This window comes from Octopus bimaculoides, chromosome 2 (assembly GCF_046866305.1).
Source record: "Octopus bimaculoides isolate indiv1 chromosome 2, ASM4686630v1, whole genome shotgun sequence".
Lineage (NCBI taxonomy): Eukaryota > Metazoa > Mollusca > Cephalopoda > Octopoda > Octopodidae > Octopus > Octopus bimaculoides.
In genome coordinates, this window is record NC_142929.1 from 157410959 (window position 1) to 157427905 (window position 16947).

Here is a 16947-nt window from a genome sequence, read left to right on the forward strand (position 1 = left end):
GCCATTCTCTTTCTCAGTAATGGTGTGTTTGCAGTAACAAAAATGGGCAACATTTTGAACATTTAATGCAAAAGTCTAAAGTTACATTATTGCCTATGTATTACTTTTGGAATAAAGTTCAACATCACTACAATTCCTTTTCATTCACATTTCTTAATAATTTAATCGTGTAATGCATGCATACATACATACATACAGTATGATGTCCCTGTAGCAACTGTCCAGAGCATAATCAACAAGCACAAGAGGTTCAACACTGTTAAAACCCTCAGTAGGTGTAGCAGGAAGCGTAAGGTGTCTCCCAAACTCGCCAGGAAAATCTGCCACGAGGTCAACAACAACCCCCAGACCACAATCAAGGCCCTAATTGAAACACTTGACCAGGCAAGGATGAAGGTGTCACGGTTCACCATTGAACGAGTTTTGCGTAGAGGAGGTCTCCATGGACATGGGCCTCAGAAGACGCTACTGCTCAGGAAGAAACATCTGGAGGCTTGCCTGGCCTTTGCTAGAGGTCATCTGAAGCATGATCCCAGCTTTTGGTCAACCATGTAGCCTGATGAGATGAAGTTGGTCACATGGATGCTGAATATGTCTGGAGCAAGAAAGGAAAAGCATACAAGCTGAAGAACACTGTGCCCACCGTCAAGCATAGTGGTGGAAACATAATGTTATGGGGATGCTTCTCTTCCAGTGGCACAAAGAAGCTTGTCAAAGTTCAAGGAATCATGAGAAAAGAGGATTGCATCAGGATCCTTGATAAAAACGTGACGGAATCCACTGAGAAACTAACTCGGCCACAACTGGAAGTACTAGCAGGACAATGATCCGAAACATACCATCAAAGTAGTAAAGAAATGGTTCAAGGACAATGATGTCAATGTCCTAGAATGGACAAGTCAGAGTCCTAACCTGAATCCAATCAAGAATTTGTGGCGAGACTAGAGTGATGGCTAGGAAACTGACCAATCTGATCCAGCTCGAGGCTTTCACCAAGGAAGAGTGGGCCATCATCCCACAGGAGATATGCAGGAAGCTTGTGGACATGTACAAGAATCATCTAAAAGTGATCATAAAAAACAAAGGCTATGCTATTGGCCTGAGTAAACCTAGGTTATGAATAATTTTGAACATGGCATTTTTTGAAAATCCACAAATAAAATACTCCTGAGGTGAAGAATTTCTTAAATTGTATATTGTTGCTATTCTTTCACTTGTTGGTCACATATAACTCAAACAGACTTGACAAAGTGCATTCATTTCATCACAAAAATTAACAAGGGTATGAATAATTTTGAGGACGACTATACATGCACAGGCCAAAGGATGCTATTTTTGGGTGTGTAAGACTAACAGTGGAGCAGTTTATGTCAGTCTCCCTTCTCAAAACTACCAGTGCCATCACAGACATTGCGGCCAGAATGCAAACAGCCAGTGCAGATATCAGAAAACATCCACAATTCTAATAGTTCCACCAATCCATGCTCTAGATTGACACTTTTTTGACCCCCCAACAAAGTGATGAAAAGCAAAATCAACTTTGGTGGGATTTGAACTCAGACTGCAAAGAGTTGGAACAAATACCATAAAGTGGTTTATCTAATGCTCTAATGACTTCACCAATTTGCCCCCGTTCAAGTGTTAGACTGACTACCTAAATAGCTCTTCTACTACACTGCTTTTACATAGTCATGGCCAGTGCTGCTGTCATGTTACTGGCACTAGTGCTGGTGCCACATAAGAGCACCTTTGGAGTGTTGGGCCTCGCAGAAGTAATGTGGCCATTGCTGGTGTTGCATAACACGTAAAAAGCACCTTTCAAGTGTTGAGCTTCAAAGAGGCAATAACAAATGACCAAGACCTTCAACAATATGCTGTGCTTGAGAAGAAGACCCATCAAATCAAGTGAAATTGTAGTCATGGCAGATACCGGCATCATATAAAAGCACCCATTACACTATCGGAGTGATTGGCATTAGGAAGGGCATCCAGTTGTAGAAACCATGCCAAATCAGACTGGAGTCTGGTGCAGCCCCTCAGCTCACCAGCCCTGGTCAAACCATCCAACCCAGCATGGGCAATGGACATTTAATGATGATGTATTAATCATCATTTAATGTCCATTGTCCATGCTGTGGCATGGGTTGGATGGTTTGACCAGGGCTGGTAAGCTGAGGGGCTGCACCAAACTCCAGTCTGATTTGGCATGGTTTCTACAACTAGATGTCCTTCCTAATGCAAACCACTCCAAGAGTGTAATGGGTGCTTTTTATGTGTCACTGGCACGGGTGTCAGCTTGCATGACACCAATATCTGCCACAACTACGATTTCACTTGGCTTGATGAGTCTTCTCAAGCGCATCATTTGTCATAGCCTCTGTGCAGCCCAGTATTTGGAAAGTGCTTTTTACATGCCACCAGCACAGGTGCTAGTTACGTGACACCAGCATTTTCCACATTGCCTCTGTGAAGCCCAAGAAGAAATAAATTTAATGCCTTATTTCTGGTATGCCTATAGAACATAATGCTTCAATACATTTGTAGCTTATTTTCTGTTAGTCTGCCTGTGATCCCATTACACCTTTTCTGTGTTCATTACATTAGGTTTGATTTATGGAATATATATATATATATATATATATATATATATATATATATATTAAATATACCAACATCTAATTCTAAACCAAATTGTTAATACTTATTACCAATTTTCTTTGCTCTAGTGATTTCCTCTTGAACCAATGATTAATAAAACTCTGCACTTGATGATACTCTAAATTGTCCCAAAAAGTTAAATTTGTTGAAGGAGATATTGAATAAAAGAGAGAAACTGAAAGGGGTTGAGTTAGAGAAAGAAAGTCAGAAAAGAGTGTCTAAAATATGATGAACTTAACTTTTTTCAGAATACATAGTCTAAAAATGTCAAAAGATTTTCAGAAAATTACAGCTGCTCAAAACCATGTATTTTCTACTCAATAATTTATAGCAGCAGCTCCTATCCTGGGATCTGTGGATACTTATGTAACACAAAGAGAATGGTAGGAGTCTATGAAGCTAAGTTCAACATTTGTTGAATAGAGATGTTTTTCAAAAGCCTGTGGTCTATTTTTTAATTTTTGTTACTTGTTTTAGTCACTGAACTGCATCCATGCTGGGGCATCGACCCCCAATACTTATTTTTAAGTCTGGTACTTATTGCATTTAGTCTCCTTTTGCCAAATTGCTAAGTTAGAAGGATATAAACATATCAATCAGCAGGTGAACAAACAAAATGGTTCAAGTGCATGCACACATACACATACAGTAGGCTTCCTTCCACACAGCTTCCACCCACCATACCCAATTACAAGGCTGAGGCTACATCATCATCATCATCATCGTTTAATGTCCGCTTTCCATGCTGGCATGGGTTGGACGATTTGACTGAGGACTGGTGAAACAGGATGGCAACACCAGGCTCCAATCTAATTTGGCAGAGTTTCTACAGCTGGATGCCCTTCCTAACGCCAACCACTCCGAGAGTGTAGTGGGTGCTATTACGTGTCACCTGCACGAGGGCCAGTCAGGCAGTAGAAGACAATTGCTCAAGGTACCACACAGTAAAAAAAACACAAAACCATGTGGTTGCAAAGAGAACTTCTAAACCACACAACCAAACCTGTGACCATGGGAAAATTCATTTAAATAAAGGCGGTGTTTGTTAGTGAAAAGGTTGGGAACCACTAACATACCACTTTAAAGATAAAAAATTAAATATCAAAATGATGTAACTTACTTTTGACCTTTTATTGTGGTTTGCTTCTTTTTAACTTTCAACTTATCATCTTCACTTTTCAACTGGAAATAAGAATAAAAATACAAAATAAACATTAATCAATGTTAACAGACTGAAGTAAATAATAACTCTTTAATCCAATAATCCTTAACATTAGCTGATATATGCTAGAGAGATTGTTGAATGTGAGGGCGGTTGCTATGGCATTGAAATAGATCCGGCCACCCCTGTTAACGAGGACAAAGCCCGGATTCAAAATGATGGATGATGATTGTTGCACTGGTATGGATAGACATTAAGTGCTTGGTAGAAAAGTAAAATATGCTAAGAAAGGAAGATAAACATGATATAAGGTCAAAGATGTGGGGAGAAATGGTGAAGTCAGATCTCAAAATATTTGCAGTTTTCTTCTATATTTCATACTCTAAACACAATCTCAGACAAACTTAGTGTTAGATGGCTTAACCTTTGAATTACAGGTACATCCAATCCAATGGACTTGCACAATTTCTGTCTGTCCAATTTCACTCACAAGACTTTGGTAGAAGTCACTTGTCCAAAATACTATACAATAATGTTAAACTTGAGATCATGACAGCAAATGAAAATTCTTAACCATGCAACTATTCACTCAGCAAGACTTAATTTTAATTAATTAAAATAATTACTGCAGTCCCTCAAGTGTCTTCTACTGTAAACTTGGGCTAACCACAGCCTTGAGTGAATTTGGTAGACAAGAAACTGTACAAAGATGTGTGTGTGTGTGAATGTTTACCTACTGTGTGCGTTGTTACAATTGTTGGAATTCATTGTCATTTCCCTTTCAACACATCATCCTCCAGCTTTGTACTTTCAAAGACATGAAAAACAAGTTAGGTTTAGTGACAAAAAGAGCATGCAAGTGCAAAACTATGCTTCGATGATATACATTCACCTAGCCCGAGCAAAGGAAAATGGATATAAAAACAAATACATATATACATATACACGTGTGTGTGTATGTGTGTAAATGTATAAAATAGTTGGTAGAAGAAAGGACAACACCTATGACTTTTGTAGATCTTCCACTGAAGACATCAATGCAGTTTGATGCTTTATTTGAACTTTTATAGGTTAATGACTATAGACAGAGAAGATATGATAATTTGAATAGTCAGCAAAATATGATAATTTGAATAGTCAGCAAATTGGTTGAAATAATGCCTAATTGGCCTAAATGAATAATTAGCCATATTTGTGATGTCATAAAAAGACTAATGACTAACAAGAAGCTCGACAGAGAAAGGATGTGCTTGAGATGAGGAGACACATTTAAAGGTCTTGACAGAGGGTACTATACCAGAGAGGTCATCAGAGCAATGCATGGAAATACTTATAGAAAAGATACAATGAAGATACATTTCAATGATGAGCCAAAGATTCCAAGCTAATAGAAAGAAGAGGACCCATTGTGTTAACAACTCAATTCTGAATTCAATAAAACAAATTACGACACTCTAAAGGAGTACCAGCCCAAAGATGACAGAAATATTCAATGCAAGGTTGAATGGTGGCCTAATAGAGATACAAGATACTCTTAGGCATTAAAAAAATTTATGAGCACAAAAGAGAGATCCAACCCTCTTTGCAGCCAACAGAGCAATGAACTGAACATATTTGTTCCAAAAGAGAGCTCAAATCAAAGTCAAACCAAGAAATTGGATACTATAACTTTCTTAAAGATCAACCCAGCCCATAGCAATGGAAGGAATGAATGGCTGGCAATAAAAACTGACAAAGACTCTGTCTTGCCAGCATTAAAAGTAACCAGCCAATCAATACCCCACCTTTTAACTGTGCAAAGATCATCCTCAAGAAAAGCAGTTTGCTAAAGGCTGCTAATTTTGTCACAAGAGGTTTAGAAATAGTATAATCTGGAAGGTCATTAATGAAAAGGAGGGAAAAAATAGGACCAAGTACAGAGCCTTGAAACAGTCCAGTATTAAGAATATATAACTTTCACTGCCAACCATCAAAGACTAGATTGATTTAGCAATGGAAAGAAATGACGATGGTAAGAAGAGAGTCAGACAGACCATAGTTTCTGAGCTTGTGAATCAGCCCAGTGTGCCACACTCGGTAAAAAGCCTTTGAGATATCAAGAGCAATGGCCCTAGCCCCACCAGAAAATTTAAGGGAATGATAGAAACATTCAGATATGATAGTGGGAACATTAGCAGTAGACTTAAATGCATGAAAATCATACTGAAAAACCAGAAAAAAGAATAGAAGAATTAAGATGCCTGACCAAAGTAATAGATTCAAAGAACTTACTAATTACAGGAAGAAGACTTATAGGACAATAATTGTGTGGACCAAACCTAGCCCCATTATTCTTAAATAGCAGAATAACAAAGATTTCCAGCAAGACAGAAAGCAAAACTCATACAAAAATTTGTTGAACAACTTTGAAAGAAAAGGATTCAGTTCAGCACTGCATCACTACAAAACCACCAATATACCATCTGGACCAGATGATAATCTTCAATGGATCCAGTTTCACAATCACAGTTGCAATCATTTTAGTTGTTATATGCAAGAAGGTAAGGCTGTTAGGAGTCATTACATCAAATTCAGATAGAGGATGGTCTGTGTTATCTGAAGTAGTAAACAGTAGCCTTCTCCCTCAAATTTCAAGAACTTTGGCCCATGAAAAAGAGGAGGAACAGATGATATACCCTTGTGAAGAACATTGTTGCAGATTCTCCAGAAGTCCCATCATCCAAGTTTTGGAGAGGAAAGATGGTCATAGGTGTCACTGGATGTAATGAGACTTTGCAGCCTCAATGACTATCTTGCATTTATTGCAAGCAGTGCAAAAATTTGGTTCATTCTCATTAGTTTTCTCCAGCAGATGGATGTGGAAGAAGTGATTCCTGAGAGCAGGAGCTGCTGCACATGCATGAGAGAACCAAGGAATAGAGTAAGGCTTCATATTAGAATTAGCAAGGTAGAACAAAGGACTCAATGCCAGCTAGAATCTATGAGGCAAACTCAGATATACACTCTTCACCATTAATTTCAAACACTTCATTCTATGGTGCATCTCTGCTGGAGATTCTCTTAAGCTGTCCTACTCACTCCTCTCCTAGCTGAACATCGTTCTATGAAAAGAGGACTCCGGAGGCAACTCCATGCTAAGAGAAATAATCAGCCATGCAATACCATGATCAGAATTACTGAATAAAGAGAGGAAGTCTTGTATAAAGTAGGAATGGAGGACAGAAAAAAGATTGAGCAAAGTTGGAACCTGATCATCACAATCAAGGAAGTGAGCAGGGAAGTTAACTGCTTGAGTTAATCCCTGGGAAATAGCAAAATTGAAGATCCTGTTGCCTGCAGTATCAGTACCTGGAGAATGCTTAAGCCAATCTAAATGATGAACATTAAGATCAAATATATTGACTGATGGATGGAGAGAAAGTGTAGAATCAATACTTGTGGAGACAGAGTTTATGACAAAGCAATTTTGAGATGAAGGAAAGTAATAAAGAAAATTCATAAGGATTTTCAAGAGTCAATGCACAAGGGATAGGAATTTGTCACAAATGTAAACTGCAAGACCATAATGGTAGAAAAGTCTTTCTGTATGATTAAAAGGTCATGCAGTTGTAAATAATACTTTCTTGGTCATAGGATTCCAATAGGCATAAAGAAGTCCCTGTGAAATACAGGTAGAATAAATACCACAAAGTGTTTTCGTTCTAAGTTATCTGTAAATTTTGTTGATACACAAAAGCAAAATAGGCTTCCACAGTGTTTTCCTTCAACTAAATTTTATTCACAAAGCATTAATCAATCCAAGGTTATAGCAGACAATATAAAAAGTGAACTTCTAAACCACAAAGCCATGCCTTCACCAAGCAAGTTTGTATGTAGTGTCAGTATGTAATAGTCATTATCAGTTATCATTTTAACATTAATTTTTCCATGCTGGTATGGTTTGGATAGGTTTCACAAAATCTCAGCACTTGTTGCAATCCTTCATCATCTGATAGACACAATAACAGAAAAAAAAACCCAACAATCTTTTGTTCTTATGTATGTCATGCTTTTAGTCTTGCTTCCACAGCAGAATGCTAAACTGAAACACACATTCAGAAAAAAAATTTCCACAAAAGTGTTAATAATTACAAAGAAGTGTTCTCACATGTATGTGTAATGAGGGGTTTCTGGTTATTGCTTAGCAGAGGCATACACTGAAAGTTAAATCTAATTTAATACCACAATACTAACAAGAGATAATGGATGTGTAGGAACAGTAACCATATATCATCCAATCCATGTACGTTGCTACATGTTGTGGTCTCATCACCTCGACAAGTTTCAGCCTCCTGATCAGCCTTCACATCTCAGGTCTTACTCTTCCACAGATTCATTCCACTTGAAACACTTGACACTTCTTTACCCAATTGCTACACTCCATGTACATCATATATTTGTACCAATGCAATTTTTTTAAACACAATATCTGATTCTTCTTATACCTTTTGTTTTTCTCATCTGATTTGTGCTCTTTCATTCATGCACAATAACATGACATACCTAGCAAAGTATACTTGTTTCATTTCCTTCTAGCCCCTATGCATCCTCTCTATTTAATGACCACATTTCATAACTATGCAATACTTTAATTCATACATAACTGTCTTGCACTTTACCCTTCACTTGTTGCTAAAAGTAATAGTTCCTTTAACTGTTTCCATGCATCCATATTCAGCTAACCACTCTTCTTGTGCACCTGCTCAGCCTACCTGTGATACTACTGTATCTTTTGTGCAGCTATAGTTTACATTGGGTACAAGGTACAGTTTTCAATTAGTTCTTTTCTTCATACTGAGCTTAGCCATTTCCAAACTAAAATTTTTATTTTTTGTAGGTTTACTTTATGGCTCCTTAGATCTAGGCATTTCTACCATATCTGCTATTCCTCCCTTAATTCTTCAACAGGCTCAGTTACATCAGTTAAGTCACCAGTACACAGAAGTTTCTACAGACAACCAGTCATAAACTAATTTTTTTTTGGAGTAAAGAACTATAATCGACAGGAAGGGGCCAAGAATCACTGGACTCATAAATTGCCAGATGGATGGATGGAAGAATCAGTAGAACATCAGACAGAAAAAAATTGTGGTATTTAGTTACATCCTTGTACGCTCTGAGTTCAAATCTTGCCCACGTCAACTTTACCTTCCAGTCTTCTTAAGTCAATAAAATAAGTTCCAGACTTAGTACTGGCATCAGTATAACTAGCTAAAACACTTGAAGGCAGTGTTTCAAGATAGCTGCAATATAACAAACCAGTAAAAGACTAAACAAAAACATAGATGCATTAATATATATGTGTGTGTGTGTGTATACATTTATTATTATTAATAGTAGTAGCCTTATTTGGCCTTGAACAAAGAAAGAGCACGCAATATTAAAGTAATTGAGTGTGTTCACTAGACAATTGCTTCCAGCAAGAAACTCATAATAGTAAGTACACAGCTTCGAAACCCCCCCCACACACACACACACAATAGCATTGGTTAGATGCCAGGTGTGTGTAATATTTTTTATATACAGAATCTAGAGAAATGACCCAATTCTTGTATCTTACCAACACTAGCCTAACAGTCCTACATCATCTGAAAAGGTCCATCCTGTGTCACATTGATAGTGTAGGTTAGAAACAGATTCTTTGCGTAATGATTCAAAGTTTATATCTAATTGGAATTATCCGAGACAATCTAGAAATTGGCTAATATGTAACAAGTTGAGACAAGCTGATCTAAGTTAACGTCACACTTGACAGACAATACAATATTCCAGAGAATATGGGTGACCAGTCAAAAATAAAAGAAAAAAAATTGGGAACAGCAATACATGAATAAATAAATTGATGCTATTGGCTCACATTGTATTAATTGTGTTACATTCCTTTTTTTGTTTACAGGTGTAGCTGTGTGGTTAAGAAGCTTGCTTCCCAACCACATGGTCTCGGGTTCAGTCCCACTGTGCAGCACATTGAGTAAAGCCCATTGTGTGTGTGTGTGTGTGAACAGGGTGTGGATGGTATTTGGGGACACATGCATTTTTAGTCATTATTTTATCTGACTAATTTTTATTAAACTTCTATTTCAGCAAATAACAATGACAGGCCCTATGCTCACTAATGAAATGAAAAGACATGCTGTGATTGTGGCTTTGAAGGCTAAGCATGGTGATTTAGAAATTTCTCAGTTCTGAAAGTTGCAAGATCTTTGTCCACAAGATTCGGTGTGAGAGAGAAAGAAGATGGAATCATATTGCCTGTATCAAAACATAAAAAATATTCCAAACGCTCTGGTTCTATCAGGACAACTGAATTTATTCAGGAAGCTAAGCAAAACATTGAAGACAATCCATGAAAATCAATGAAGTCAACTGCAAAAAAATTCCTTGTCAGAAGAAACAATCAGAAATGTGAATGAAAACATCAGATACAAATCTTACGTGTTGAGGAGAGGTCAATTCATGTCAGAAAAAACAAAAAAAAATCATTTAATCAGATCCAAAAGACTTTTGAATAAACTTTAAAATCCATCCGAAGATGGTGTAATTTGGTTTTTCTCAGATGAGAAAAACTTTGACCAGGACCAGAAAACTAACAGAGAAAATGACAGACGGCCATGTGCAGACCCTTCTGAGGTTCCAAGAGTAATGCACACAAAATTTCCTGCAAATGTCATGGTTTTGGGTGTTGTTAGCAATGAAGGACATGTGATGCCTCCTCACTTTTTCCACAAGGCCTTAGAGTGAAGGTTGCTGCATATATTGAGGTTCCGGATAAAGTTGTTAAGCCTTAGATCAACAGTGTATGCAATGGAAGGCTTTATGTCTTTCAACAAGATTCTGCATCCTCACACAAGGCTCAACTTGCATGATCACAACACTCCCAACATTCGTCCTCCTAATTCTCCAGATCTCAATCCACTCAACTACTATGTATGGAGCATCATTGAGAAAAATGTCAATGAATACCAAAGATTCTTTGAAAGCCGTCATAGCTCGAGTTAAGTCCAATACGAACCAGGACCACTTCATCCGAATTTGTGAATGATTTCAACTCCGTGTAGAAGCAGTTATTGATGCTTACAATGGTTTTATTGAGATAAAATAAACATAGTGCTAAATTATGAACTTAATAAGTTCATAATTTAGCACTATGTTTATTTTATTTTTTTTATAAAAATACAGTTCTTTTCTGTTATTATATAAGCATCTTTTCAAAATCATAAATATGTCCTCAAATACCGTCCGAACCTGCGTGGCCCCTTGGGCAAGTGTCTTCTACTATAACCTCAGACCAACCAAAGCCTTGTGAGTGGATTTGGTAGATGAAAACTAAAAGAAGCCCATCGTGTGTATGTGTGAGTGTGTGTATGTATGTATATATATATATATACCAATGTGTCTTTCTGTCTGTGCTTGTCTCCCACTACCGCTTGACAACTGGTGTTGGTGTGTTTATGTCCCCCTAACTTAAAGGTTTGGCAAAAGTGACTGATAGAATAAGTCCTAAACGTTAAAAAATAAGTCCTGGGGTCGATTTGTTCGACTAAAAACCCTTCAATGCGGTGCCCCAGCATGGCCGCAGTTAAATGACAAACAAGTAAAAGATAAAAATATATAAACTTGTGTGTATGTGTGTTCTCTAAATATTTTACGCAGAAAATCACCGGGTTTAATTTATTAAGTATTTCCGTCTCATAGAACGAGAAAAACTGCTTACGAATCAATATTTATACTGCTCGTGTTTTATTTCACACGGAATGTTATATTGAAAATAAAACTGATGACCTTTTCAGAACCATAAGACCGGTTGTAGATTCGATAAAAAAGGTGAATCTAGCCTATGAATAATAAATAGAAATAATTTTTATAACATAATGTTAAATCAGTGATGACAGGGAGAAAATATAAAAACTCAACTTCACGAAATTACTATTATTCAACGTACAAGTTTCCTCCCTTATTTCGCTAAGGTTGTCGTTTAAAAACTAGATTGTGCTAGAGTTCGAATTCCGGATTATCTTCTTTCATTCGGTTTTATTCACATTCGTACACACACAACGATAAAAACTGATTAAATATTAATCTTAAATTTAGTATTCAATTAACTTGACTGCACTTCCTTACATCTTATCTAATTCAAAATAAAATACAATTTAGAATAATAATAATAATTTACTTTATTTTACATGACTTCTGCAGCTTAAAAACGCCGGTAGATTTCTGAGACACTCGAACATCAATAGGATAATGAAACATGCTTTTGTCTTAATATTCCGTGTTCAGAAACCAATTGGTTTGTCTTGTACTGCTGGCAAAAGGCTAGATTATATGATTTATGTCCTTGGAGTGGAGGACACAGTCTAGCCTGGGATGCAACTGAAGTGGATTATTTCGCTGGAAACCAAGTCCTTAATTCTGCTGTTGTTGCGGGTTCTATCGCTTCGTTGACAACAAAAATAAAGACTTCTAAATTTTCAATGGTATTTAATATTTTGCAATCAATTGCTTTTATTTTTGTTTGAGACCCTTTACACAATCATTTTTATCTGACTTCGATTTGAAACTTATTGAAACAATTTGGGAACGGCGAGAAGACAAGATTCCATGAAAGAATCTCATTCAGCCATTATTCGAAGTTAGGCAGTATGCGTTCTTTCTTGTTTCTGCTCATTTTTCTCTCATGGACATCAATTTATTTTTCTAAACACTTCATTTTGCAAATCAGATACAAAATAATACAACATATAGTTTGTAGGTTCCTTAGACTATAAATAAAACGGTATAATTTCGAATGTGAGATAGACCCAATGGTCAACAAATATTGTGTGTTAAAATAGTGTTTTTAACTATATACGATGGTCATCAGCTGAATAAAGGACTCAATGCATGTGCAGAGCCTAATATTTAATTTCGCTGACTGTAACTTCGCCAATGGTGGAACTAGCGAGTTATTCAAACCATCACAATTTGAATATGCCACAAACTGGCTAAACTCGTACACATACACACACACATAACTCTTTTCAATATAAATACAAGTGTTCGTTGTGGAGGGTGTGTATCTTTTCTTCTCATATTTAAAGAGTTCACTTTGGTGTGATTATGAAAATGCATGGCTACCAACCAACGGTCAAAGCATGAGAGATAGTTTAGCATTACCAAATGTTTTTCAACCAGTGTCGCCACATCTGTGTTCTGGCAAGTATGGCGCAAGTGTGCAGCGAGTCTTTTTGAAATATGTCGGAAATACCCTGATATATAGAAATCTGGATTGTTTTTAATGTACCACGCCGGCATGAGTTTTCCTTTGTGGCAATGTGCAATGCATGCACTCATCACTGGGTTAAAACAATTTTAATAACCACTATTTACATTTTCAAAATTGGTGGTTGTGTCGTAACATCTAAAAGCATTCTCACTCTATGCAGTCATGCAGAGGATCGAAAATGGTTGAAAATTGCTGTTATAGAAACAACGTAGCAGAAACAAGTTTCGAGTGAGAATTGGTCAGCCACTCAGCGACTAGGTTTTGGTTTCTGATCGAACCCATTTACTTCAATTACATCATTAAGACCCTTTAAAATAAGGTATGTCTCATGCGCACTTATTTCGGTTAATATATAGATCCACACCAGGTGGAAAAATTGATAACCCTTATTTCTACAATATTATACCCCATTCGTTAAAAACAATAAGAACCTTTGAAATGTAAAGAAAGAAATCCGAGAAAGAAAGCGTGGATGTATTCCGCTATCTAAATCATTGCTGAAATTATAAGATAGCAACGTGTACATGTATGTGTGTGTGTACATGAGTTTATATACGCGCGTGTCGGGTGATAAAAATCTTCATTTACTGAGAGTATTTACAACTATAGGAGAATCTTTCCAGCACCAGAAGGATGCTTCTGCTGTAGTGTCTTTGTATAACCAATTATATCTACCTATAGTGAAATGGTAGGTATTTAAAGTAGAAAGTCTTTCTAAAGTGGAAATATGCAGCGCGAGGTGAAAACAATAAGGTTCTACAGAAAACACACAAACACGAAATTGTTAGTTGAGAACTACGAAGAGAAGACATTCGGCAGGTTAAAACATGAGTATTAAACAAATCAATGGATCGATTGAACTGGAGCAGGGTGGGGGTGGAGGGTTTCAGGTCGATCTAAAGGGACAGAGAATGCATCGATTCAATTGAGAAGGTAGATTTATTATAAATATTCAAATATAGGATACTTTACAAGAAAACACTAGATTTTAGTGTCAGCTGCTCGATTTCAGCTCCCAGGTAAAACCAAATCTGTGGAAGAGGGCTGCACGTAATCAAAGAGTAGGAATTCAGTGTATGAAAAAGGGGTTTTAGTTTTATGCAATATTATTGATTATTTGTAAAAGACTTAGACATCAATTAGGTATTCGATTAAAGAAGCAATGCTTGTTACTGAATCTCCCAGTGAATATCAAGTTCCGGTAAATATATGCCACGTTATGTTTTAAGTGTTTCTTGATATACAAATCAGGCGGTGCTCTATGGCCTTAGCCGTGATAGCTAAAACAAACTTGAGAACTTCTGCAATATCTTAAAGTGTATTGTTTAGCTAAAGACCAGTCTTGATGGAGAAAACCTAGGATCACGAGCATTCAAGCCATGATGATCCGCCTTTTTTTTTTTCAAACGATGTCTTTTCTCTTCGTTTTTTTTTTTTTTTTTAACAATAGGGTGTGGTTAGAGGGAAATTTGTCGATAGGTAAAAATTTATCGATTTGTCTGCTATTGCTGGTGGTTTGGTCAACCCTGCAGAAGTTCTATGACTTTACTAAAATTGACTTTATCAACATTATTATTATATGAACCGAGATTGAGCTTGTTTTTTTTTTCAGCATGCAATTTTAAATATGAGAGCAAAGAATAAGAAAAATAAGTCAAATGAACTGAACATACCGTGGCACCGACATAAGCCTCATGGTTTTGAAGATACGGGTCTAAAACATAAACGAAGTGGTTGGCTGTCGTCTTGCCCGTGTTCTCGATCGTCATCGAAGTGGAAATCTTAATCAAATGACTGGACACGTCTATACCGCGTTCTACTTTGTTTAGTACAAGATCGCTGTTGACAGACTCTGGCTCGGCTTGAACCCGACACAGTACCAACAGCACCAGCAACATGCAAAGATACCGCATCAACATATTGAAATGGTTGATTGTAGAGTTTTTAAAGAGAGAGAGTGTGTGAGAAAGAAACAGATATTTCCCCGAAACACAAATATAAAGACTGCTCAGTCGATACTATTACTATTATTGGCAACTACTGTAGTTGTTTCAATGAGACAGTAGTGATGGTCACTAACTACGACGAGAGTAGAAAAGACAGAGGGAGGTAACAGCGGCGACAATATATCCAATGTCGACGACTTCTCTCTCCAAATGGACGACGTGTCTCGTTCAGAATGACAGCCTCGCTTTCGATCTGACCAACCTGTTTTATTAACCTTCTCTAGAGAAGGTTTCCACTCCTCTTACAAAGGTGGTAACTAGTTGTTGTTAGGTACGCCGCATGGCGGACAGTCACAGTTTTAGTACTAATATTTATCCCTGCTTAAACGTGGATGTTCTATTAGAACAAACTATACTGTAGTAAATACCGTGAAAGAAATTCCCATATTAGCTTTTAGCGCAAAATGCAAGCTTGTTTACATTGCTAGCAGGGAGATAAATCCCCCGCTACCTCCAGTTTTAGTAGTGTCTCTTGAATCGCGAGGGGAATCTTCTACATGGTTGCTTTAACTACTAGAGGTAGCAGCCAAATCTTCTTCATATCACATCTTATCGGTGGCAAGATGGTAGAATCCTTAGCATGCCGGACAAACTGCTTATCAGCATTTCGTCCATCTTCACATTCTGCGTCCATACTCCGCGGAGGTTGATTTTTGCCTTTCATTTTGTCGAGGTCAGTGGAATGAGTAGCAGTTGAGTACTGGCGTCCATATAATCGACTAGTTTTCTCCCCCGAAATTTTGGTTCTTGTGCCTATAGTAGAAATCCTTAAGGAAAAACATTATACGAATCTTTTCTTAGCTGGTAAAGACTACCGCACCTTATTCAAAGAAATGAACAACCAATTATCTCTCATAAATGGTATTCTGCAAATAAGCTTTCTTTGAACGTAGATAAGACTAAGTATACTCTATTCTATTCGTCAGCTAATGACGAGGATCTGCCTTTACAGTCCCCAAAACTTCGCTTTGGCTCAAAAGAAGTCAAAAGGTCCAGATATACAGTTTCTGGGAATCCTCATTGACGAAAATTCGAATTGGAAATTGCTCGTTTAAGCAATAGAAATCCTAACTATTGACACAAATTGGAATTATCTGTTGGAGTATCATATGTTTTTGGACAGCAAAGCGATGAAAATGTTATATTTTGCTTTTGTTCATCCATATTTAATATACACTAGTTTGGGGTAGTGTCAAGAAGTTAAAATTAAGTAAACTTCATACTTTACAAAAATGTGCAATGAGGAATACATTAAAGGCTCCCAGAGGATCTCACTCTCAGCCTTTAATAATGGATAATAAAATACTAAACGTTTATTAAATGAATTTGGCTGCTCACTTGAGACTAATGTTCAAAGTTTATCACAACTCTACACCAAAATGTGTTTAGGAAAAATTTATAGAGAATATTCACAAATATCCGACGAAGTATTCAAGGGCAACATTCAAATGTAATAGTTATGACGCAACAAAATTTTCAGTTAACCCTCTCGTGGACCAGCTGTCTGGGATCATCTTTGTGTGCAAAGATACAATTCTCCCAGACTCATCAGATGTAAAAAAAATGTTAAAAAGATGTTGAGTAGTCAAGGAATCTGGTTGTGATAAAACCCTACCGTTAGTAACGTTAAAAACATTTTAAAAATGACTTTGCATACAGCTAGCGAAGTAAAAGAAAGGATACACTGGAAATGTTATTCTCTATGTGATTGGTAGACTTAATCAGTCACCTAGCTTAAAATATCACCACCTGGTCTTTGAGTCCCTTTTGGGAGTCCTTTCAATTGTAAGAAATGAGACTAGGTTTCAAGAGACAAT

The 16947-nt window shown here is 37.0% G+C and overlaps 1 protein-coding gene across 1 annotated transcript in view; it reads right to left on the reverse strand.

The window, feature by feature from the left end:
- The window catches only part of LOC106877058 (dolichyl-diphosphooligosaccharide--protein glycosyltransferase subunit 1), a 30613-nt gene extending 15327 nt beyond the window's left edge, over positions 1-15286 (reverse strand). The window contains exons 1-2 of the mRNA XM_014925848.3: positions 14798-15286; positions 3779-3840 (exon numbers count right to left, since the gene is read on the reverse strand). Coding sequence (XP_014781334.1) covers positions 3779-3840; positions 14798-15043 — 308 coding nt within the window. The 5' untranslated portion in view covers positions 15044-15286. The remainder of the gene's footprint in view (positions 1-3778; positions 3841-14797) is intronic.
- Positions 15287-16947: the final 1661 nt, after the last annotated feature.